This window comes from Rhinichthys klamathensis, unplaced genomic scaffold, assembly GCF_029890125.1.
Source record: "Rhinichthys klamathensis goyatoka isolate OS25496 unplaced genomic scaffold, OSU_Roscu_1.1 h1tg000240l_1, whole genome shotgun sequence".
Taxonomy (NCBI): Eukaryota; Metazoa; Chordata; class Actinopteri; order Cypriniformes; family Leuciscidae; genus Rhinichthys; species Rhinichthys klamathensis.
This window is the reverse complement of record NW_026606762.1, coordinates 1,585,602-1,612,671: the sequence shown is the minus strand read 5'-3', so window position 1 is coordinate 1,612,671 and position 27,070 is coordinate 1,585,602. Positions and strand designations below refer to the sequence as shown.

The window sequence follows — 27,070 nt, the reverse complement described above, 5'->3', positions numbered from 1 at the left end:
CAGAAATCACAGAAAATCTTAAAGGGATTGTTCACCCAAAAATGAAAACGCTGTCATCAATTACCTATAAGAATTCTGCTGATCTTCAGAACACAAATAAAGATATTTTTCAATGATCGCTTTTCATGATGAACGGATTAAATTTAGGCCTGTATTCACATATAAACAAGCATTGGTTAAAGCACATACATAGAGCACAACCAATATGGTAAATGCAAGTTCAAAGGTGCTTCATGATGTGCGAGAAACATTGAAGTGATTCCTCAAGTCAGGATGTTTGAGCTTCTGCAAGAACCAGTGAGATTTGTTCATGCACGTCAAGAAAGTACGGTTGAGCTTTCATATGCCATATTTGATCTCTTCAAAAGACTTGGATCGAGCAGATGGCTGCAATCCCTTTCTTATAAGAACCATGAATGAATAAGTTGCATGCTGTTCTTTAAAAGAAGCAGATGAACTTAGGAACAATTTTCATGCACATGGAAATGTTCATAGAAACATTATAATATATGTTCATGATTAGGATGAGCATGCATACTCTATTGCCCCTTTAAAAAGCAAATCAGATAATGCCACAAACCCAAAATGCTAAATGCAGTTTTCAAGGGACTGTTCCGAGAATCATGGAGAATGCAAACGTGGCACAATTCAGCCTTTAGTGTTCGATAAATAATCCCCCTAAATAATCAATCTGCCAAGCACTTTCGACGTCCTTAAAAAGTTCTTACATTGGTTTTTGAGTTTCACAGACACATGTAGTTTTTCTTCCAGCACATCACGAATGCTGATAGTGCTGATGGCATAACAGACAAGTTGTCTATCAGCACTAAAGAGCGTGAGTGTAGAAAAGATTAATGAAAACATTGGATTATGCTAGGATGACATAAATATTCTATTAATATTCTTTTCTTCTTGGCACAGAAATGGAAGAGTCAATGTCTAAGGTTAGATCTGAAGTAAAAAAAAAAAAAGCTTGATTCTGCCAAAAAAAAAAACCCGTAAGTGCCTTAGATTTGACAAATTAAAATCGACACAGTGAGAGAGGATTGGAAGAATGTCAGTTTGCCATTTGCTAAGTGGATTGGAGTAAATACATTTAAAAGAGTACTTTTTTGCTTATGAAAGTTTTTTTTTTTTTTTTTTTTTTTTTTTTTTTTCATGTGTGCTCTACAATGAGTTAGAAAGTATTTAGACATGAAATACATAAAAAGAAGAAGCCATTGAAGAATTTGTTTTCTGTTCATTTTATAAAGTGGATCTTGTGATATTTTGTTTTCTTGCTTTTTTTCTTCTTCTTCAAAATTATAAATTTCCCAATTGGGTATTAATGAATGAATGGGACTGTATAAGTGCAGACCCTTCACTAGCATGCATTTTATTTATATTTAAAGAATGGAAAACTGTAACAAAGATGTTTTACTGTAATTTTTTTCTGTTATGTAATTTTTATTGTTGGACTTTGTTTAGAGGACAGTGGCGGGAAACCTTTACACTGTACACTGTTACACTGTTAAAGCAGGATTGATCCGGCCCTGCTTCTCCACCAGTGTGGATTCACCAAACCATGTACAGTAACACAGCTGTGATCACGGCCTTGCAAACCGTACTGCTTTCCAGGCACTGCCAAGTTTTAAAAAAAACAGACGCACACCTACAAAGTTCTGTGTTCTCTCAAGCTACTGCCTCACAGACCCAATACATTATGTTTCTATGAGAGAAATCCAGAGAGAATCATTTTAGTACTTTGAAAAATAATGTGCCGCACACCCTGGAGCTATTAATTTAAGCAAGTCCTTCCCTTAACATTATTACCAGCTTGTTTTCACTCTGCTATGAGACTTGCTATATGCACACAATGTGATTTAGCCAAGTAGGACATGTTCCTGTATCAAAATCATTACCTGTTCCTGCGACAACAATCATATTGAATAATTATAGCCCAACCACTATTCCCAACCCTAATCTGCAGCCCTAAATGTACTCATAAGCCTTCTTCTAGGCAAGGCAAGGCCAATATGTGGGATATTTCTAACTCTTTGATGGCACGAAAAATCATCTGGACGTGAACACATGTGTAACCAACACCAAAAGAAGAAAAAAATATAGCAGTGCAGACTAACCCTGAATTAAACCCTAATCTACCCTATACCAAGTACAGTACATTTTTGCCCAGTTGTTAACTGAAAGTAACTTGCACTAACATATACAGTATATCAGTGCTATTGGTTTGTCTCAAGATGCACACCAGTCATTTTTTTTTTCCTAAGGCACTTTTACAAATCCTCCTTAAATGTCCTAATTTAACTAAGGCCTAATCCTGGCTTAATCTAAACCCTGTCTGTGAAACCGGGCGGTTAAACTTTATTTTAAGGTGTCATTGTTACAGTGTAATTATATATTGAAGTACTGAGTGATATTAAGCAACTACATGTACTTTCTATATAGGGTTAGGGTAGGATTAGGATTTGGTTGAGGGTTAGTTGCATGTAATTATGCATAATTTACTGTTATTACTATGGTAAGTACAGTACATGTAACATAATGTAACAAGGACACTGTAAAATAAAGTGTTACCAAATAAGGTGTAACCAAAAAAATCTATAAAAATTATGCAACCCAGGCTCATTAGAAAAACGTACCTGTGGCAACATTTCTGCAAAATGATATTACATTGCGACGTGCGCGGTTTGCGACAGTTTCAAAGTGAAATGTCCATTGAGTGGCAATTGTGAATCTGTAATGATGTATTGGTAGGTTTTTTTGCATTTTGCAAAAATGTTGCCATGGGTACGTTTTTTCCAATGAGCCTGTTGTGCGATTATGTCTCATTTATCCTATTTAAATAAAATATCTGGCAAATGTAACTCCACACACATCCAGTGAGATCTTCTTATGAAGAGCACACTGTATCAGCCTGAAGCAAACCTGTGTCCCTCTCAAATATTGTGTGACGGTCCAACTGTGAGACTGACAGCAGCTCATCTGGGACATGTAAACTAAATGGTCCTCACTGAATATACACCAGTATAGCAGACTACTTAAATAACATGCATGTAAATATCAGTTGTCACTCTATATCTCCTATTAATAGGTCTTAGTAAGATGATATGTAAATGCTTAGTTTTATGATCAAAGCTCTATAGTATTTAATGTGTGGGGGCAAAACATATAATGCAATGCAATACAATGATGATTAAATAAATAAACGCTCCTCAAAAGCCTAATGTATCAAATTTAATACTCACATTTTAACAAGATTTTTCTGAAAATGGTGTCCAGTAAGTGTTCACCTAGACATATAACTAGCAATATAAAATGTATTTAATACATTTACTCGTTACACTTTATTTTACAGTACATGTACTTACAGTGTACTTACTGTAGAATACTGGTAATATAAGGTAACTACTGTACATAGGTTAAGGTTAGGTTTAGGGATAAGTAAGTTTAGGGTTAGTACCAAGTTATAACCCAGTTATTGTAATTGCTATAATAAGTAAGTTCAGGACTAACAAGGATGTTTATAAAGAAATGTGTCATAGTTGGTTAAATCACATTAAGCATGTCAGATCCAATTTGATTGTGCATTATGTTGTAGTTCTTCAGTAATGTTGCAATTATATTCAAGAAGTCTTAGGAAAAACATGACGGTAACACTTTACTTGAAGGGGTGTACATAAGACTGACATGACACCTTCATAACCATGACATATGTCATGAATATGAAGTAGGGTTTATGCATGTTTATGCCAACTGTCATTAAGTGTCTTTCGCTCAATAATGACATTTTGAATGCAAATATGACATTGTTTAAGATGTCTTTGTTATGACATCTTGACATAAACCATAACATCATAACCTGTCAGTGTCTTTGTCATGACAACTTTACATTAAATTAAGTTAAACTGTCATGTGGTTGGTTTTGACATTGGCTGTCATAAGGCCATTATAACTGTGTCATGAATATTTTTCGTGACCTCAACTACAGTGGTACACATTGAATTTGTCATTAAACTGTTATAATGGCTTCATGACAGCCAATGTCAAAACCAACCACCTGACAGTTTAATTTAATGTTAACCAATAAAGCTAAGTGGTTTCTTAAGTTTGATAATTAATCTGCTATGTCATGTTTATGACAGGTTGTGTTGTCTTAGTAATGTCAAGTTGTAATGACAAAGACACTGACAGGTTATGATGTATTGGTTTATGTCAAGGTGTCATAACAAAGACATATCAAACAATGTCATATTTGCATTAAAAATTAGGGATGGCCCGATACCATTTTTTTTTCAAACCGATAGGAGTACGAGTATTTACATTTGTGTACTTGCCGATACCGAGTACCCATACCGATATTTCTACCGCAAAAGTAATAGGCTCCCAGAAAAGAAGACGACTATTTTAGAACACAGGTTAGAAGACTGTTTTTATTTTCTTCTCTGCTTGTTTTAACAAGTCTAAAAATAAATAAAATTAGTAAAATAATAACTGTATTAACACACAAACCACTGTTAATTTAACATAAAAGCAAGCAGGCTACTGCGTTCATGGTCTGGCATGACTGAATGCGCGCAAAGTGCGCTCCCTTAATAAATCCTAAAAGCTGACAGTTCCTCGCGATCTCACACATCTCTGTTATTATCAATGAAGCTGACTGCACAATCAATCTTTCATAATATCCACACTTTGTTTGTTATAATTAGAGGATTTGCCAGCATACAGAATTCAGCACTGAACAAAAAAAGTCCGTTTTGAGCGGTGAGGGGAGTCTATCTTAAATGCTTCTGATTGGCCATTGCGTTCCAGAAATCAACACATATGTCTGTGATTGGCTATATCGCTCAACGCTGTAACCATGTTATGAATAGAAACTCTGGCCTGTAAATCGTTTCTATTTTGTTGTAGTTGTTCTTGTTGCTTTTCTGCAAGAGATGAATAAAAATCTTTTAGTTTTTATGTTTTATTCATAGATATTTCTAGTTTGCGGGAGTCCCGCGAATCGTTTTATTCTCTCGTAACCCGCACACACAGAGTGAGTGCATTACCGCCCGCGCGCGCGCTCGGCCATCAGATGATGCGTCTTCAGATGTTTAATTAGATTGCTGTTGTTAAACGATGTACTTTCTTTCCCTCCTCTCGACACCTTAGCTGAACATAACTCACAGTCTGCCTTGCTGTTGTCATCATCCCTTATCTTGAAATGAGCCCAAACCGCCGACATTATACTTTCCTATGCCTCAGTTCACCTCGACAAAGCACTCGCGGCGGTGTACGAGTACGAGTACGAGTATATTAGGACAGTATCGGCCCGATTCCAGTATCGGTATCGTGCCATCCCTATTAAAAATGTCATAATTGAGCGAATGACACGTAATGACAGCTGTCACAAACATGCATAAAACTTCCTTCATATTCATAACATGTGTCATGTCATGATTATGAAGGTGTCATGTTAGTCTTATGCACACCCCTTCAAGTAAAGTGTTACCCTCCCAGTAAAGATATGTCAGCTGTTTCTTCAAATGTGCTAGCACGAAAAATAAGGCCAATTTTCTGAACAGAAACACAAGCGCTGATATTATCCCCCAATGCTAAAACTGTTTATTTTAGAGGCCTCCGTGTTTCAGCGGAGGAGCTGCGGTGCAAAAACAAACAGCATTTAAGCATCTTTTTTGGTGAATACTTAATGTACTCCACTCACAGCATCGGAAACATGAAGTGATGTCTATTTTTATGATTAGATTTGCATTCTAAGGGCAGAGAGGGTTGTTGGAGGCGTCGATTCCACATGGACCTGCTGCCTGGCTTGACTTCTACTGCAGTGACCTTTTTGTGTCAAGCACGATTCAGAGTGTAAAGTAGAGCTATCGGCTATATGCAGAAGCAAAGTAAAGAGAAAGAAGGATGAAAAAAGAAGGCATTAAGCAAAGTTTAAGATTGTGATGTGGGTGTATCGGTTTGCCTACAAGATGTTGTTGTATAAAAACATTTGTGCTGCGCTACAAAACCATTGAAAAAAATGAGCAGTCTCGCTATCTGCTGTCTACATAGGCAGCCCTCATTAGAGACTGGTTGGAAATGCTTTCCACGACACACTCACTTGACATTCATAAGAAAATCAACTCTTACAGCTGATTCTAATAGTTTGCTGTTAGCATATTTTGCTAAGTTAGAAATGCCATGCAAGCACAATACACAGATAGAGTACACTGGATTAAATGTGTGCAGTTTAAATGAGACAGATCTCTTTTATCAATATTTTTAGTCTTCAATGTAAATATGTTTGTAATCACTGTTTATCTGTCTACCTTTTTTTTTCAATATGGCATTCTGGTATTTTCTTAAAGTCCCCCTGTAGTCAATAATTGTATCACTTAAAACTCATCTTTGATCACCAAAATGACATATTTAAAAGTTTTTTCCTTGAAAAAAAATCTTCATGCCTTAAATAAAATAGCTTGAATGTAACTCTACACCCCTGCCTCATTTAGTACAAGCGGATCCATGAATATGCAAATGAGCGCCGCCTCCACTCACTCACACCAGCTCAGAGATCCACTCGTTGACGATCACACGTTGACGTGATTGGTAACAAGATAGTTTGTGACGTCAGAAACAGATCATATAAGTTTGAATGACCGTTCTATTGATGTTACTGTAAGAACCTTTGTTCATAACCTTGCCCGAACGTTAGCCAAATTTCGGAGAATGTTCCCTGTTAGCTGGTGTTAGCTATTCTCCCAACCTGGGGTGTATTTCCTGAAAACAACAATGTAACTCACTACTTAAACACAATATTTTGATGCATATTTGGAGAAATTTACTAGGCCTAACTAGGCACAACTGTTAGGCAAATTAGTTCAACAACATAGGACTGTCTAATGACGTCATGCGTAAGTGGTGGAGTAATAACTTCTGATAATTAATCTATGAGAGCTCACAAACAATGTCAGATTATATAGTTAATTTACACAAACAACATAAAGCCATTCACGTTAACATGCAGTATGTAAATAGCGTGCACTTTACACGTACGTATGTGGTTCATTGAGTCAGCAGCTTTCTTCACAATGTAATTTCTTGGAAATGCTACTGTAACAAACCTGGCATCTGAGGACTACTTCACAGTTTCTGATCCCCTCGTTTTGCTTTATTTGATGTTTGATTTCATTGTGGGTTCCCTCTTACACATGCATACTCTTCAAAAATGGTGCCTATTGTAGACACACTAAAATATATCAATTGAAATGTATATTTATTTAAATGGAATTAAAAGATATGGAATATTAGCTTGGTTATTGTGCCCAACAGAAGGGACTATTTAAGTTCATATGTCATACTATCAAAAAATCTATGCTTTTAACCACATGTCGACAGCTGTAGTTCAAACCACACAAGTTTGCAAAGCTGTTTGCAATTTTTATGTTGGAACTATGGTTTCGAGAAACACTGAATATTGCCCTAGTTGGCTAACAATGCTTTTGGGAAACGCACCTCTGGCTAGGCTTTGGGCATTAGTTGTTCTGGTTGGAAAATCACCTATCCGGCTAAGCAAAAGCTTGGCCAGACTGTGAAACAACAAAACAAAATCCGAAGAACAGTTTGGCCAGGCTGGGAGACCATCTTAAAACAAACTAAGACCAGTTAACCAACTTAGCAACTTAGGTTGGGTTTTTAACAGGAAATCGAGATATCTTATAAAGAAGCATGATTTATACTGTTTGAAATAGTCAATAACAATGCTTCAAAATGTTGTCTAGGTAGGCAGCTCACTAAAGTTTGGAACGGAGCCATGGTGAAAACCTTATATTCAGCAAACTGTGCCACTTTCCATTCACTTCCCTTAGCTTTCTCAGTGTATTATAGAAAAGAGCTTGTTTAAACCTCAACCCCCATTCAATGTAAATGTGACCTGTGTCAGTCAAGGAGGCTTAGGGGAATTGATGGATCACCTGGAGACCTGCCATTGGAGACAAATCCAGAGTGTACTGAGGTGTAGGACAACTGGTTGCTAGTCACAGATCGGCAGCTACATTTTTCTTTCTTTCATTTCTAGAGAGCATCCGTGGTGGGAAATTTATACTGACGGTGCACTCACTTTCATGCACATTCATAATAATAAAAACGGATCAAACAACATGAATCTGTTGAAATTAAAATCTGAGATGCATGAGTTGTACTTTCAGCTGCTCTCAGAAAACAGCTCCAGAAAGACTCGGTAACAGTCGTGCAATATTTCACACTTATAAATATGATTATGCAAACACGCTCACAATTCAAGTGGAACTGATGCAACTAAAGTGAAACGTAGTGGCTTCAAAAGGCTGTTTATCAGCTCCTCACTTAACAGTTTGGCACTTATAAATGTATTAAATAATTGCTTTTTGATAACATTCCATGCCAAGACAACATCTGTCAACTCAACTATGAATGTATCCAGGATGGACATGATGGACAGATGCTCTACAGTGCTGAATAACAGTGTTCTCATATTAAAACCACTTCAAAATCTGGAAAATAAAACAAACAAAAGATTAAAGTGGAGGATAAAAGAGGCATTCGCAGATCTTAAAAGTACTGTATTTTAGAATCTGCCATTAATGGAACAATTAGTTTTAAGAAGATTTATTAAAAATTAAACAAAAAGTTAGATGCAAAATGTTCATTTTTATGGTTTTAAGTTGTTCAGTATTACATGCTTCATCTCATTTTTTTCATCGGCTTCATTTCTGTGCTTGCTGGGATGAGAGAGAATGAGACTGAAGAACAAAACGTGTAGGCGTATTTGAACTCAAAAAAATCTTTCATCCAACTCAAGTTCTCTACTTGTTGGTTCGACTAAATCAAGGGATAACCTTAAAAAACCAACACTGAGAGACATGACTTGTTTTCCAAAGAATGTACACTAGTGATTATATACTGCAAAAATCAAGTTAATATTTGGTTATTTTCAGCATTTTTTACTTGATCTAAGAATTTTTTTTATTTTTTTTTGCAATGAAGCATCAGTTTTTATTTAAAACATAAATGTCATTCAAGCTAAAATAACTAAAGCACATTTATCCCTGAAGGGCCAAGAGCCTCTAGATATCCAATCACAAACAGCTGTAATGAGGTTGGAAAACGTTCAATGAAGCAATTCCCACTTGGACTCAAAACAGAGATGCTCAGAGAGATTGGCATCATTCTGTTAGGTGAATACACTTTGTGGAAAAGCTGATAAGACATCTCAAGCGATTATGTTGTATTCTCGGTAGGTAAACGTCCCCATGCCTGAGATGTTTATTTGTCTTTGTTGGCGCTTTGCTGAAAACTTCAAGATTTTAAGACAATAAGAGATGCAGATGCTTCACTGAGAAACTGTTCACAGATTCACAAATATCATTCAATAGATTCTGAACTACACTACAATGTAGTCCATCTACCATATATAGATCATTCTCATTAATTAAATGCACATAGTACCCTCTTATTGTTTCATGAACTAAATCAAACGGGACAGAAAACATCATAAAATCCTGTAATGTGGGTTTTTGGAAATGACTTGAGTATATTTCATGCTCCAGGATGTTCACCGCCTTCACTGTAATTTCAAAACAGGCAGTTCAATTGTCATCAAACAGTGTAAACCTGTGGGTGATCATCACGCCTATTTACAGCTTTCATAGTCTTTCCTGTTGAGTCGCACAACCCAAAATCTTCACTTTGATTTCAAGGCATAAGCATCCAAACAGCCATAAAGTGACATGCTTCTGAGGAAAATGAGTGATAAAGCACAATAGTTTTAAATGTTAAAGCACAAAATCTGCTAATGAAAGACTGCTTGAAAGCAATAAGGCAAGGATTTCTGTCAATAACAACTTCAATTTCCTTCTGTTCTCCACACAAAGTTACCGTATGGTACATATATAAGACATAAGACCTTGGCGCCCCAGATCCCCATTTAATTAATTTCATTTATTTATCAAGCACAAATGAACACAGCAATTATTGACCACTGTGCTGTACAGAAAAGAAGTCTTCTTGAAGTCAATCTTGATCTCGGATAGGACAGAGTATTATTGCCTGTGGATTACAAGCATCTGACCGTCTTATTCAAATTTAAAAGATCTGACAAATAAGAAAGCGCCAGAACATTTAGGGATTTAAAAACAAGCAACAGTACTTCAAATTGAACTCTATAAAGCATTGGAAACTAATTGAGAGACATTCAAATCAGAGTAATGTGTTCACGTTTACGGACCCCAGTTAAAAATCTGGTGGCTGCATGTTGAACTATTTACTGTAAAGCCGTGAGATTCCAATATATAAGGAATCACAAAAGTCCAAACGAGATAAGACAAACTTACAACTTAACAACTATATATGCATTGCATAGAAAAAAATTGGTGGAAATCAGAAGGGAGTGATCAGTTGAATGTGCAATGGACTGTCTAATAGCTACTATTTTATCCACAAAGAATTGCAACAATAATTAAAAATATTACAGTAAACAGAGTCAGACATAGAAAGATAGATAAATGGAATGATAAACAGATCAATATGTAAATAAAACAAAAGACAGATGGATGGATGGATGGATGGATGGATGGATGGATGGATGGTCGGATGGTCGGATGGATGGATGGATGAATGGATGGTTGGATGGATGGACGGATGGTCGGATGGATGGATGGATGGATGGATGGATGGATGGATGGATGGATGGATGGATGGATGGATGGATGGATGGATGGATGGCTGGATGGATGGATGGATGGATGGATGGATGGATGGATGGATGGATGGATGGATGGATGGATGGATGGATGGATGGTTGGATGGATGGATGGTTGGATGGACGGACGGACGGATGGTTGGATGGATGGATGGATGGATGGATGATGGATGGATGGATGGATGGTTGGATGGATGGATGGATGGATGGATGGATGGATGGTCGGATGGATGGATGAATGGATGGTTGGATGGATGGATGGATGGATGGATGGATGGTCGGATGGATGGATGGATGGTCGGATGAATAGATGGTCGGATGGTCGGATGGTCGGATGGATGGATGGATGGATGGATGGATGGATGGATGGATGGCTGGATGGATGGATGGATGGATGAATTAATGGTTGGATGAATTAATGGTTGGATGGATGGATGGACGGTTGGATGGATGGCTGGATGGTTGGATGGATGGATGGATGGATGGATGGATGAATTAATGGTTGGATGAATTAATGGTTGGATGGATGGATGGATGGATGAATGGATGGTTGGATGGATGGATGGATGGATAGATAGTTTCTACTTAAAGACGACTCTCAGCTGCATTTATAAGTTCAGCTCTAATATTTTAGTAACATGATAAAACTTAAAGTATTAAAAAAATGCAGTTGGGTGGCATACAGATCAGTGATAATCCGTTACTTATTACATATAAATCAATAGCTAAAAATAAAAAGATGACACAATCTGATAATCAAGCATGTCTGTACAAGCGCATTCCTTCCCTTCCAGCTGCACCGCGGTGAATAGCGCCACATGAGCCTGTTCAGCAGACACTGAGCTCACTCCACACGTATGTCTCTTAAGTTCAAAGAGTGACTGACTTCCTTTAGCTGTGCTTACTCAGAGATACTGCGCTCCGCTTGGCTCTGTCTTAATTAATGACTAATTACATCCCATTGCTTCTAATTAGAATCACAAATTCAAGAGTGCCGAGGACAGAAAGTGAGTCTGAATCACAGGCATCATCTGCCTCTCCTGTTTTTCTTTCTCAGACACAGGCAGGGAAACGTGTTTCATGCTAATCTCCTTTTTGCTTGTTTAGACAATGCCAGAAGATAATCTCAGGACTAAAAATGTTTCAAAGACTAAATTATATAAAGGGATTTAATGAAATTGAAAATAATACATGTATTTATAAAATAACAAAAGACATAAGCCACTCAAGGCCAAGGGTTCCCATAATTTTTCTAGGTTGAGGTGGTTTTAGGCACTTTGTGTCATGCTTAACAACACCCCTAAGCCGTAGTAAAGTCACGGTTACGCACAGTTACTAATAGTGTTTAAGACAGAAACAAGGGCAATGTATTAAAAGACTTTAGGATTTAGGATTATTCAACCATTACTTCGGGCTTCTGTCACATTATCTGTTAGAAATCATTCCAATATGCTAATTTGGTGCTCAATTATTAATAACAGTTCTTATTATTGTCAATGTTGAAAACGGCTTTTGCAGCTTTTTTCTGGAAATCATGATCATTTCTTTCAGGATTCTTTGATGAATAGAAACATCAAAAGAAATAGAAATAGAAATCTTCCGTAACCTTATAAATGTACTTACCATTGCTTTTGATTAATTTAATGCATCCTTGCTGAATAAAAGTATTATTTTCTTAAAAAATCTACACACATATATTAAGCAGCAAAAACTATTTTCAACATTGATAACAGTATACATCATGTGACACTGAAGAGTAATGATGCTGAAAATTCAGCTTTGATCACAGGAAAAAAATTACATTGTAAAATATATTCAGATAGAACGTTTTTTTAAATTCAGATTTAAAATTCCCTTTAAATTGTAATAATATTTCACACACATAGGGACAGATTTTCTAACAGCTTGCACCAGCGCAAACACTCTTTTGGTGTTATAAAAAAAACTGTCAGGATTTACTAAAGACACACAGAGAAAAATTTGCAATGAAAAGGCCTGGAGTGCGTTTCCCGAAAGCATCGTTATCCAACTTTGATCGCAATTTCCATTGAACTCTATTGGTAACGACGGAACTTGCGACCATAGTTGGCTTTGGGAAACGCACCCCAGGACAGGGTTTTTGCGGCTGACCTTATTGCACATGCATTCGTAGGAGTTTCCCTTTCAGACAAATTTATGGGAGGAGAGTATTGTGATGGATTTTTAATAAATAAAATAGTGTATTTTAAATGAATCATAATTCTAACATCTAACCTTACTTCTCCTTTAGGCCTAACATTCTACCACTTGAACAAAATGTGCTCTGAAGTTTGTGTCGAATTCTGTTTAAAATTCTGAGATGCTGGCTAGACAATATCAAAAATATAACAGTCTAGAATAGTCTCATGACATATTGAGTAATCAAATGAACTTTAACCTTTTCCATTTTTCTGATGATTTGAGAACTAAATTTGCTTCTACCTAGTAACAGAAGGGTTTTGCATATGAAGAACCAATCAAATTGTAGGGAAATGAATGATGTAATATATCATGTCATTTTTGCCATGCTCCTATTCTATAAAAACTTTTGCATTCTTTTTGCTGGTGGGATTCTCTCTGAAATGCGTCTGAGATCCTCAGGCCGTGATTAAAGCATATTCGAAGGCATTGTCTGAAGTCGGTCGGTTATTATTGCTGCGCAGCAAGTTAGTTAGTGGAACAAGTAATTTAGTGAAACACTAGAGATCTTACTCCTATTCCCAAGCGATAGTGTGGAGCGGGTTAAGAACACTAGTGACCTTATTCCCAAGTGATAGTGTTCGAACGGAACAAGATGTCGTTCGACTCTTAGGCGGGGTTAGCTTGCGGTCAGGTAGCTTATGAATAGGCGTTCAGGATAGAAATGTTCCTCATTGAGGTGATCACTCAGAACATCTCTATATTGATTTGCAGTGACCCTTCCCTTTGAAGGGACAAGTGCGGATCCAAACCATGCCAGCTTGATGCTGCTAAATCCAACTTTAGTCATCCGTCTCAGTGCCATGACAAGCAAAATATTTATAGTTATGATGTCTTTCCTCACAGCACTCTCAAAGGCAGGCAGGCGGTGACTGTGCTATATAGTGAAACATGACCTCAATTTGCTCTTCAGCATGCCAACTGTTCCTCCTGCACCTTTAGGAGTTCGGATACAAATTCCTAAATAAGAAAATTTGCACTTGTGCATTTTCCACAGTGTGGCGGACCCTGATATCAGCAGGTTACTTTCTCTATTAGAGATTCAGTCGACATTGCAAAATAAGGTTGACTACTGTGATACCATGTTTTGACTCCCCCTTAAGCTTTCCAAGCATAACATCTATGAAGGTTTTGAACATGGATAAATATTTAATGAACTGGATTTTTTTTTTTTTTTTTTTTTTGTCCACACAACGTTGTTAAATCTGGGTTGAACAGACATGCAAATCCACTTACTCTAGAACGCTATAATTAATGCAAATTTTCATTTTGTTTACATCAAGGTATGTTTACCCCGTCCTGTTTTTGTAGTTAGGTCAAATAGTTTATTCCATGAAAATCAGATGCATGGCACAGAACAAGCAGGCATTCGCATTGTGCTGCTTTAATTCTAACCTATTCAAATCATCGCAGCATGAAAGCTTTTGAGATACTGTAGCATTACCTTCCATTGTGCATGAGCGTGCACTCAGCATGAAGAGCAGGAATATAGTGTGTTATTGTCTTTACAGAACTGAATCGAGAAGACAAGCAGGCTAAAAGCATTTGTCTTACACAATACAATCAAAACTAAACAGCATTACTGTTGTAGTTATGGCTGCAGATACAAAAAAATACAAAAAAACATTTAAGGCTTAAACCCCTGAATGACCTTTTTTAAAAGGGTAACAGTTCAGCCAGATAAAATGGTATGTTGGATTTTTTTTTACTGCAAAGTTCAAGGCAACGAACAAAGTCAGAGGAAATGAAGCGAGCAATTCTATTCATGAAGTCTTAATGTGTCGCTCTAACACCCAATTACAGCCAAGCGTGGCTTCTGATTATATTAGATATAAAGTACTGGCTATTTGGTTGTTGTTTTTTCATTCTGTTAGCAGCCTTCTCTGATTTAATTTTCATTGTCATGGACTTTTAGTTTGCTTTGTATCATATCCTACTGTCTTTGTTCTAGTTTCCTGCTCTCTTTAGTTACTATGGCAATTCATTTGATCATCACACCTGTTAGACTTTTAGTTCGTTTTCAGTGTGTACCTAAGTTCCTTGTTTCCTCAGTTCAGTGTTTGTTGTTGTTTGAGTTTGTGTATTATGCACACTGTTACTCTGTCCTGGATTAAAAATCCGAAATGGAAATGGAAAATGGAACAGAAAAATGGAAATCTCTGTATCATTTTCATCTTTGGAACCTCTAGATCTGTGACCATTTTAAAGGTTGTTTTGGAGTCTCCAACAAGGGGTTTACATGCATCCCTGGTAAAAAAAAAAACACTTTAATTTTCTCATAATATACATTGCACATCACCACTTTTCTCACAGTGACTGAAACAGCTCGATAAGAAAGCGTCTGATTGGTCAGGTGGCCCAGTCTTTTGTGATTGGTCTACTACTTATAGCGCGTGTCGGAAAGGAAACAGCCATTACCATATCTGAATTTCAGATCTGAATCTTCCTCAGCACCTGTGATACCAACAGTAACGTTGGCATCGGTTTTACCATTTCAATTCCAATGCTAGTCCTCATCCATTGGAAATGCATGCAAAGTAGATTCACAGCACTGAAAACAGCAACTTCTCGACATGTCGACGACACAAACCAAGGCCTCAGCTACAGTTTTTGAGGAAGGGTCAAAGTAGATGTTGTTCTCGGACAGCCAGTGATGAAGACCATAGGTGAGCAAATGTTATGCACATTTTTCACAAACCTAGCTATATTACACACTGCATGAAAGGTAATATTCGAAAAAGCAAAATACACTTTAAAGGGGTCATATAATGGTACATGCACTTTTACAAGTTGATTGTACTGAAATGTGTGTTGGCAGTGCCTGTACACAAACATCATATAATGATAAAAATCCATCCAGTGTTTTTGTTTTAATCTCCTTATATGTTTTCCCCTGCCTCAAATCGAGCCGTTCGAGCCTGTGACGTCACACGCTCGGACGCCCCTCCCATGATTGTTGATTGACAGCAGCGTTTCAACACAGACCCGCCCTCGCTCGTGAGAGCTGTCAATCATAGTCTGCGCGGACCGGCGCGGTCATTGTTGATATGCTGGAGCACTGTCTATGAGCAGAATGGCGTCTAAGCGATTGTGGTGTTCTGTTCTTGGGTGTAATAACGAACACAGCAGTCATTTTAATGTTCCTAAATCCGAACCGCTGAAAATGCAGTGGCTGAGTTTGTTTTCGAAGGGAATATTCCCCACGAGCAACGTCAATGCGTTCATGTTTGCGCAAATCATTTCTCACCAGACTGCTTTATAAACGAGGGTCAGTATAAAGCTGATTTTGCTAAGAAGCTGCTCATGAATAAAGGATCGGTACCAGATATTCGTGTTCCTGCTGAACCTCCAGAACAACTGAAGTGAGTGTAATGTTTTATTAATCTTTATATTAATATTTATATTAATCTTTGCAAATCACTTGCACGCTTCACAATGAATGCGTCTAAGGTTTACACTCAGGGTACATTACGGCATGTTTTCTATTTACGACGTTCTCAATATAATTCATAATCCCACGTTTATACTGAACAACGCGTTATGGTTATTGTGTTATTGAGTTACAAACGGTGTACGCACAGAACAGAGAGGCGGGGTGAGCAAAGCTCATTATCATTTAAAGTCATATGCACTGAAACGGCGTGCTGAAAACAGAGCTGTTTTTGACCAGGTAAAATAAGTGTTTTCTTACAATACTAATGAGAATTTTTAAATAAAGTATATTACAAACTTTTAATTTAGACCCTAAAGAATCATATTAGCTTGTACAAAAATGGCATTATATGACCCCTTTAAAGTGTCTTAGTTACAGTGTAATTAAGTTCTCAGTAGTATCAATTAACAACATGTACTTACTATATAGGGTAGGGGTTTGGTTTAGGTTAGTTGCATGTAATTATGCATAATTTACTGTTGTTATTATAATAGCAAGTACATGTGTAACAAAGACACTTTAATATAAAGTGTTACCAATTTTTTGGGGCCAATTTAAATATCATGATTTACTACTTTACAATGTTGATAAATTATTCATATTTTTAAAGCTCAGTTTCAATGTCAGTGAGCATTACATTACCACTAAATGTAATATACATGTAAAAATAGGAGAAATGAGCAGCACAATTAAATATACAGTATCGACCAATACGAATCAAATTTCAAGAGCTACAGCTACTTGAAGTTGAAATTGATTTTTAGAATATGTTGCTGTCAATGCGTCTGAATTTAACAAGGCCAGATTTAGCATTTGGAAGAGACGACTCGACGCCTGTGCAGAGAAGACTCAACGCCGGCGATATGTTATGCCCTAAATTAATACATGATAAACTAACTGTATTTTTTCTATGTACATTTCTGAAAGCACTTTCTGTAAAGCTGCTTTGAAACAATATGTATTGTGAAAAGCGCTATACAAATAAATTTGAATTGAATATGTTGCTGTCAATGCGTCTGAATTTAACAAGGCCAGATTTAGCATATGGGTATTTGGGAACCGTAAAGGGTTGAATAAATATTTTCAAAAAGCGTTAGATACGGCATTATGGCCAAAACCATTGCCTGTCCACCAAACCAACATTGCACAGTGACCAGGGGTTTCGCAGACGGGGTGTCCAGAGGAATAGCAACACTGAATAAGCCTATGGTACTTCATGTTAAGTTACAGAACATTGACTTATACCTAACCCTAACCCTAACCCTAACCCAAAACACATCAAGAGACTACAGTATAGAACTTACCCAACTCCTTTTTTTCAAGTGCTAAGTGAGTTAAAACACTATAAATTCATGTCGTATGTGAGCTGTACTGATTAATAGCCTGTCTTTCTGGATCAGGGGCTTTGCCGTGTCTTTGTTTAACAGAGCTCATTGTGATTATCACAGGATAAACCCTCCAGCGAGGCCATAAATCAGCCCTGCCGAGGCTCCTCACGCACACAGCCATCTGTCAGTCAAAAGGCCAGATGAGGGCAACTTGAAAAATTTCGAGTCTCTTCCGAGGTGTGCCAAGTACAGCATCTCTGCTGTGTTTCCATGCCTTTCTGTTGAGGTAATTAACCCCAACCCGCTGCTTATTAGAGGAGACTCACAGGGAGCGGAGGATGAGAGGAAATGAGAAATCACAGCTTCTTGAAAAAGCAAACGCAGTCCTTGGAGACGTTTGACTCTTCACAGATCACGCTGCCTTCAAACCAAATATTCCATAACATATATTCCTTCTGACTACATCACAGTCAGTTAACGTTCATAAATAGGTCATACAGCTCAACATGTCTCACCTATGCCACTAAAATATAAAAAACAATAGAGAAAAAATCAGTTTGCCTCTCAACACACTTTTACATTGACCTCAATAATAATACTGACTGCACATCATTACCATCACATCATAACTTCTCAAATGAGTTCCAAAGCGACCTGCAGCTTTTCTGCTTGGCGCTCATGTCCATTACATTTCTGTTGTAACAAGGCTTTTTTAATGAGCAAAATGTAAAAATAATAGTGTGTTCCCTCGGGTTCTTTAAAAGTTACAAATTTAAAAAGTTCTATTTTAAAAAACGTGTTTCTGATAACCAAACAAACTAACCTAGCGGACATAGTCTAAGAAAGACTTGAATTAATAACTATTTTTGTCCAATTGCTAACTATTTACTGCTTTGATGTGGGTGTTTTTAAAGTGGTAATACCATAACTAACTTCTAGAATAGCTAGACAAATTATGTCCATTGTGTTCATACAGTATACAGTGCACTTGAAATCAGAACCGGAAAAATTAAACAATGAATAAAGAATAAACAATGGTGAGAATTCCTCATCTGGCTGAACAAGTGGACTAAAGTTCAATAGCCAAGTACAAATATGCAAGGAATGTTTCGGTAACACACGAACTAACAATGAGCAATACATTTGTTACAATATTTATTCATTTGTGTTTATGTTAGTTAATAAAAATACTGCCGTGCATTGTTTGTTCATGTTAGTTCACAGTGCATGCATTTAATTACGTATTAGTAAACATTGAAATTAACATTAATTAATGCATGCTGTATAAGTATTGTTTCTTTTCTTGAAAATCCAGTTTTCACAATATGTCACATTATATGTCACAGAATACTTTTCTGTTCTATTGCAAAGAGTGTTTGTCATAATCAATTGCAGGATCTAGAAAAATGTCAAATCCTATTCCACAGCAGCACTTTCTATTCCTGCTTCTTCTTCTTCTGCAGAATATCATCCTTCAGCTCCGATGAAATGCTGTTTTCTTGATTTGTTTAAATGTGGCGCAGTACTTTGCATAAAAGCTAAATGGTACGAGAGCAGATAAACAGAATGTTATGAGCTGAGAATATGTTCGCTTCACTTCGCTCCTCTACACAATGTAACTACACAATTGAAAGAGGGACTAAGTGATTCTGTTGTTCTTTCTCTTTGGCTTTCAACAGAAAATCCACTACAGCGCTAAAGAGCTGCTGTGCAGAAGCATGCTGCATTTTCATCAGCTCGAGGATGACAGGGAGATCAGGCAGGCCATCCTCCAGGCTGTTTGTACCAGGTGGCGGAGCCACAGCTGGCATGTACCTCTTCCACATAAATCATTCATTCTGGAAAACACTTGTATGCTACAGAGAGAGAAGCGATGTAAAGTCTGGGACCATGACGTTTAGAGCAACCTTTGTCGGCACTGTATTGTAAGATTTGAACTGATTTGGTGCTTAAAAGTGGACTAAAGTCATTCTGCCCTTTGGAAGATGAATTGCAGATAAAGCAATATATTCTGGTAAAGTTAAGGTCAATCAACAGCATTTGTGGCATAATGTTAATTACCACTCGTCCCTAATTTTCTTTTTAAAGAAATAGCTAAAATCAAGGTCACAATGAGGCACTTACAATGGAAGTCAATAGTGCCAATTGTTAAGCAGAAATGTGGAGCGTTAAAGCAACACTAAGTAAGATTTTTTACCTTAAAATAATGTAAATCGTTTCAGTGGTTCATCAAGTCGTGACATGCTGAAATGCACTTATGCCACCGCTTTGCGGTTCTTTATCTGATATATCCACGCTATGTAAGATTGCCAGATCGGGTCGCGTTTCTGTAGTCCGAATGAACATAAGAAAACTACGAATTTGACTTGCTTTACGGCAAGTGTTACAATTGCTGATAGGTGGAGCGTACTCGACAGTAGACTACAACTACATGTAGGATACCTAGCAGCCGGGTAGCTTTTGAATTGTCATCATGATTCCAAAGCCAGTGCTGGATAAACAGAGAGCATGTTCGTGTGTGCACGTGCGACAGTAGGATGCGGTACGCTAAATTATTTACGACAGCAGTAATGGACAATTCCGCTTCCAACCTGTAGGGCGACCGCAGAGGAAAAGTTACTTGGTGTTGCTTTAAAATGTTTCTTACATTAAAGGGGTCATGACATGTTTTTGTTTTTAAGGTTCCTTGAGGTTCCCTGTTAATACAAATTCACAAAATAACAAATATATTCTGATTCTCTGTCTGAAATGATCAGTTTTTAAGGGGCGGCTCCTTTAAAGGATTAGTTCACTTTTAAAAAAACGTTTGCTGATAATTTACTCACCCCCATGTCATCCAAGATGTCCATGTCTTTCTTTCTTCAGTCGAAAAGAAATTAAGGTTTTTGATGAAAACATTCCAGGATTTTTCTCCATATAATGTACTTTGCTGGGCACCAAACGGTTCAAGGTCCAAAAGACAGTTTCAGTGCAAACTGCAAACTGTTCAAATGGCTTTAAACGACACCAGACGATGAATAATGGTCTTATCAAGCGAAACGATCGCTCATTTAAAAAAGAAATAACAAAGTTTAAGTTTTATAAGCTCAAATGCTCGCCTTGCTCTGTTCTGTGTGACTCTCCTGTTCGAACTCGTTCATCAAAATGAACGAATCTTTTTCCGAGTCAATTCGTTCATTTCGTTCGTTAAATGAACCAAATGACTCGAAAAAAGATTTGTTCATTTTGATAAACGAGTTCGAACAGGAGAGTCACGAACGTGCATCACAGAACAGAGCAAGGCGAGCATTTGAGCTTATAAAACTTAAACTTTGTTATTTATTTTTGAAATGACCGATCGTTTCGCTTGATAAGACCATTATTCATCGTCTGGAATCGTTTAAAGCCCTTTGAACAGTTTGCAGTTTGCACTGAAACTATCTTTTGGACCTTGAACCGTTTGGTGCCCAGCAAAGTGCATTATATGGAGAAAAATCCTGGAAAGTTTTCATCAAAAACCTTAATTTCTTTTCGACTGAAGAAAGAAAGACATGGACATCTTGGATGACATGGGGGTGAGTAAATTATCAGCAAAAGTTTTTTTAAAAGTGAACTAACCCTTTAAGGGTTGTTGGTAAACGGCCACAGTTATGCTTGGCTAATGTCATTGCGTAGGAAACATTATCAACGCCCACTCGCTATTGCATGCGAGTAAGTGTTTCGAAAACATTATCATATAAAACCGTCCTTTAGTGACAAAGCATTATGAAATCATTTAATTATGGTTTGTGATGCAGCTGCTGTCAGATTGGTGATGTGATGTGATGCAACAGGCAAATGTCATTCGTTAAGCAACTGAACGCCAGTGGGCGGGGCCTATGGTGCGATGATGTAAAACTATTCGTCAATATCTTGCTCTGGAGCCAGTCATACGCAAATGTTTTTGTGTGATGTCACAAATCCCACAATATCAAAATGAGCCATTTTTGGAGCTTGTTTGAAACTGGCAGGATGTTTTAGGCTTCTTACATGTCTAAAGCTCAAGGCAAATTTGATTTCTCTTGTCATAACCCCTTTAATTCTTTTGTGAAAATGTGTGCATTGTTTAAGCTGCAAAGTTGTTCTCACCATTTGTACAGTCTTTTAAGGGGTTTAGGCGTTTCGTTGTCACATCAAAGAAGTTGTAAAAGTGGATATGGCTTTACATAGAAACCATCAGTAAGTGATTTAAGTAGTTTTGTTAAAGTATACCTCAAATAGTAACTACTGTTTAAGTAGCTCAAGCATGATGCTAGCAACGGCAAGGTCTTGTAAAGGTTTGATTCCCAGGAAAAGCTGATCAATTGTCTGGTAAAAGCATTAGCGTAAATGATTTGTTCACACTAAAATCATGTAAACACATCTTTACGTATAGGGGGAAACTATTGAAACCTTGAGTATTTTAACACTTTTCGGCATGAAAAAGAAGTTGCGAAGTTGTGATAGTCTTTTCTTGCCTATTTCCATGTATATCTGAGTGAAACAGCAATTCAAACAAAAAATAAATGCAGGGCAGGAATTGATTTTGTCCATGGGGAATATAGTGCTGAAGGGATGATGTCAAAACACAGAAGAATAATTCGCCAGTGGTTCACTCGAGATATCCCTATGCTTTTATAATGGGGTTATTCAGTTTATGAGTGAAATAAGATCTGTGTTAAAGGGGTCATATAATGGTACATGCACTTTTACAAGTTGATTGTACTGAAATGTGTGTTGGCAGTGCCTGTACACAACCATCATATAATGATAAAAATCCATCCAGTGTTTTTGTTTTAATCTCCTTATATGTTTTCCCCTGCCTCAAATTGAGCCGTTCGTTTTTGTGACGTCAATAAAACGGACGCCCCTCCCACGATTGTTGATTGACAGCAGTGATTCAACACAGACCCGCCCTCGCTCGTCCTGTCAATCATAGTCTGCGCGGACCGGCGCGGTCATTGTTGATATGCTGGAGCACTGTCTATGAGCAGAATGGTGTCTAAGCGATTGTGGTGTTCTGTTCTTGGGTGTAATAACGAACACAGTCATTTTAATGTTCCTAAATCCGAACCGCTGAAGACGCAGTGGCTGAGTTTGTTTTCGAAGAGAATATTCCCCACGAACAACGTCAATGCTTTCATGTTTGCCGAATCATTTCTCAGTGGACTGCTTTATAAACGAGGATCAGTGTAAAGCTGGTTTTGCTGAGAAGCTGCTCATGAATAAAAGATCGGAACCTATTCGTGTTCCTGCTGAACCTTCAGAAGAACTAAAGTGAGTGTAACGTTTTATTAATCTTTATATTAATATTTATATTAATCTTTGCAAATCGCCAGCTGCACGCTTCACGATGAATGCGTCGGTTTACACTCAGGGTACATTACGGCATGTTTTCTATGTACAACGTTCTCAATATAATTCATAATCCCACGTTTATAATGAACAACGCGTTATGGTTATTGTGTTATTGTGTTACAAACGGTGTATGCTTAGAACAGAGAGGCGGGGTGAGCAAAGCTCATTATCATTTAAAGTCATATGCACTGAAACGGCGTGCTGAAAACAGAGCTGTTTTTGACCAGGTAAAATAAGTGTTTTCTTACAATACTAATGAGAATTTTTAATTAAAGTATATTACAAACTTTTAATTTAGACCCTAAATAATCATATTAGCTTGTACAAAAATGGCATTATATGACCCCTTTAAGTATAACTTGATGATACTTTGACACTTTTTACTGTTTACACCTGATATTAAGACGCGATTTGCTTGATCGGATCACAAGTAGTTACACCTGGTGTTTTAATCCGTCTCTTTTGTCCACTTTTGATCACTTCTGTCCTGATTTTTTCGAGGGGAGGGTCTATGGGAGGGTAAATGTGTGGGCTATTTCAGATCTTTCGATCTAATGGACGAAATAAGCTCACGCAATTTACATGTGTACGCGACCGGAGACGACAGAAAAACATGAAGAGACAGAGAAGACGGTCTTTTGTGGCATTCGACCACATGAGCGTTTACACTACGAAAGCAATCCGGTCGAATTAGATTTTTTTTAACTACCTCTGGAAGTAGTCGAAAGTGGACAAGCTCAAAACGTTTTAGACCCTGTTTACACCTGGTATTAAGATACATTTTGGTGGGTGGGATCACAAGTGTACGAGGCTAAATACAGGTCTAAAACATTTTCAGAAGTCCACTTTCGACTTTTATTTCATGTTTACCCATTCACTTCCATTATAAAATATCACTACCAAACTGAAAAGATCAAGGTATCTCAGATAAACGTCAACAATCTATGCCATGCAACGAAAGATCAAGTGTTGAAACCAAAAAATGCTCACTAATGCTCTTCTCCAAGCCCATTCCTGAAGCCCGCAGCCGTCGCCAAACAGCTCGACGTGTCTGCGGCTGTGGCTCGGGAATGTTTGCTCTAGTTATCATCTGTAGCAGCCTTTCAGCTCAGCGAGGTTTGTTTGCACCCTTGACTCAGTTTGAGCCCTACACTGCCTGTCAGCAACCCATATCAACAGTTAGTACGACAGAATCATCTCTCTAACAATCAAGTGTGTCTTTTTATAACAAAGCACAAAAGGATCCCATTAATACAATTATATTGCAGACTTTCTTGAACAACAGATTTCTATTCATAAGATATTCAGTGAAGCAGACAAATCATGCTGTGGATGTTGTAGACTAATAAACCAGAAACAGAACAGCAAATTGCTTGTGTTCTCTCAGATCTGGAACAAATTAGTACTTTCCGAAGTAGCTGAAAACGAATCCGGAATAAAGCTTGCGCAACAGTGAGAAACTACAAGTGCTTTATTGTTTATTTGGCAGATGCTTTACGGGGAAGGTGGGTTAGGCTGTTTTGCAAGAGGAAGAATCCACCATTTGCTTTTGCACGATTATGATAAAAGATCAAGCAATATATTCACAAACGACCAAATTTTGACCTCAAACATGTAATTGAAGTATCCTACACTCTTAAAAATAAAGGTTCCAAAAGGAGGCCAGGTGAAAAGTTCTTCAAAAAAATTGTTTTCTTAGTGTGAGGAATATTTAAATATTCCGAAGAACCTTTTTCCACTATAAAGTGCAATGGATAGGTTCCGTTGAGCTTAAAGGTTCTTCATCGAACCCTAAATGCCAATCACTAACGCTTATTTATAAGAGCGTATCAAATAAACAAACGCATTGATGATGAAAAAAACCCCAGAAATTTTGTGTGCTGAGAAGTGCTGAAAAATCTAAACTATCTGTAAAGACAGAGGCAATCAGTCACTTTTCATAATTAGTGTTCAGCCAGTGCCAAGTTCATTAAACAAGAGTCTCTGAAGAGAGAAGGAGAGGAGTTGGCAATCATCAGTGGTCTTTGTGAAGCTGCCAGATCACGAGTGGAGGTCACACCTGCATAAAAGTGCCATTAAAGAGGAGGCAAGGTGCAATCAACCTGATTTGAACAGGACAGGACAAATGTTCAATTGATATTCAGGTCATGATGATGACATTCCATAGATTCTTCTGTTTATCACCCGAGAGGAAGAAACTCTCCACAATGGACTGCTATTTCAGAGCAACCCTCTCTCCAGGTCATGTCCACGGTACAGACAAATATTTACTATGGTAACCACGGTGTCTACCAAAACACTCTTACTATATTTACAGTTACAAGAACAACACATTATATCCCATTACTGTATAGTATGTTTCATGCATCCAATGCATTTCGCAGGTTACCATGATAAGTCTTTGTAAGGGCAAAAATTCAGTTGAATTTTCATTGAAAGGTTTTTCTATATATATATATATATATAACATTAGTCAGCCTAATATAATAATATTAATTTAATATAATAATATAATATTATTTTTTGCTGAATTGTTAGTCATCAGCTATATTCCATTTTCTCATAGGAAAATAATTCATAAAAGGGATATAAGATGATATACTGCTTAATAGTGTGAAAATAATTTTAAATCTATGAGCATTTGGGCCAGTCTCACCTCAGAAGTCTTTGATTATTTATACCAGTTCTATAGCTTGGTTGAAAACAAATAAACAATCTAATTTTCTCAGTTTTTACACAAACTGGAGTGTTGACTGCATTAATCGAGCTTAACTATTACCTTAGCTATTGTTAACAAATAAAAACTATTATTTATTTATTTGGTGCTGTGAGATGTTGCATAAATTTGCATTTTATTTATTTTATTATAATGTTTATCTAAACACCCCTTCCAATCACCATTTGCTTAATAAAAACCCCTCTATTCGTGGAAAGTGGCATTTCACGTTTTTTGCCACATATTTTAGCTGAATTTGTGGTTGTCAGCTGTATTTCTCAATGTGAACATTTTTAGACGTCACATTTGTATGCACAATTATTAAGCACACATTGATCTTACCTTGTATATGCTGATTAACTACATTCTCCAGTCGATCCAGTCGCTCTATAATCCGCAGAGTTTCTCCTTTCCTGTCGCCTTCCAACTTTTTGGCTGGGACAGGCATCGGCACTTTGATGTACACATTAGCGATGTAATTTGTCACCCATCCGACGTACAAAAGACACACTATGTTGGTCATGCCACTTAGTATCACACATGTAGACACCAAAGTTTTGGTTCTCCTGGTGCAAGCCATTCCGACATCCCTCCATATAGAGTCCGAGACACAGCGGACAAGTGCGCCTGTCCTCAACTCTGTATGCGCTCCGATGGAGAAGCGCGCGCTGGTTCGGTCCTCGCGACTGACGCAAACACTACAGCCCGTGCTGCATTCTGACACAGACTCCAACGACTTGAACTGTGCAACTATCGTCTTGTTCCAACACGACTCGCCGCGTCCTCCATCTGCAGCGAGGAGAGGGAAGGTGCGCGAGTGTGTGTGTGATTTGATCCTGAGCCCGTTGACCAATGAGATGAGCTGTAATCTATGGGACCAATTGCACAATGATCCAGTAACAGTAAGGAGGTGCTTTATGAAGACTATGAAGACAGAAACTCCCAAATGTTTCATACAAAATATATATATATATATATATATATGTGGTTCACACTGTGTAACATTTAAAATAATAATTTCACTCAAATCTCTTTTTGTGTAGCTACATACGTTTTTACTTTTTACATTGTAAAAAGGCGTGTAATCATAGCTGTAATTAATTTCTGTAATTACATCTATAATTAAGCTCTTAACCCGTCCCTTACACATTAAAGGAATAGTGGTAACACTTTATTTTACAGTGTCCTTTGTTACAAATGTTACATGTACTTACCATAGCAATAACAGTAAATCATGCATAATTACATGCAACTAACCCAGACCCTACCCTATAGTAAGTAGCCTACATGTAGTTAATCAA

At 37.4% G+C, this 27,070-nt stretch overlaps 1 protein-coding gene across 1 annotated transcript in view; it reads right to left on the bottom strand.

Moving 5' to 3' along the window:
* Positions 1–26,591, bottom strand: part of galnt18b (UDP-N-acetyl-alpha-D-galactosamine:polypeptide N-acetylgalactosaminyltransferase 18b) — a 120,879-nt gene extending 94,288 nt beyond the window's left edge. Inside the window, exon 1 of the mRNA XM_056265736.1 lies at positions 26,112–26,591. Within this exon, the coding sequence (XP_056121711.1) occupies positions 26,112–26,349 (238 nt within the window). The 5' untranslated portion in view covers positions 26,350–26,591. The remainder of the gene's footprint in view (positions 1–26,111) is intronic.
* Positions 26,592–27,070: the final 479 nt, after the last annotated feature.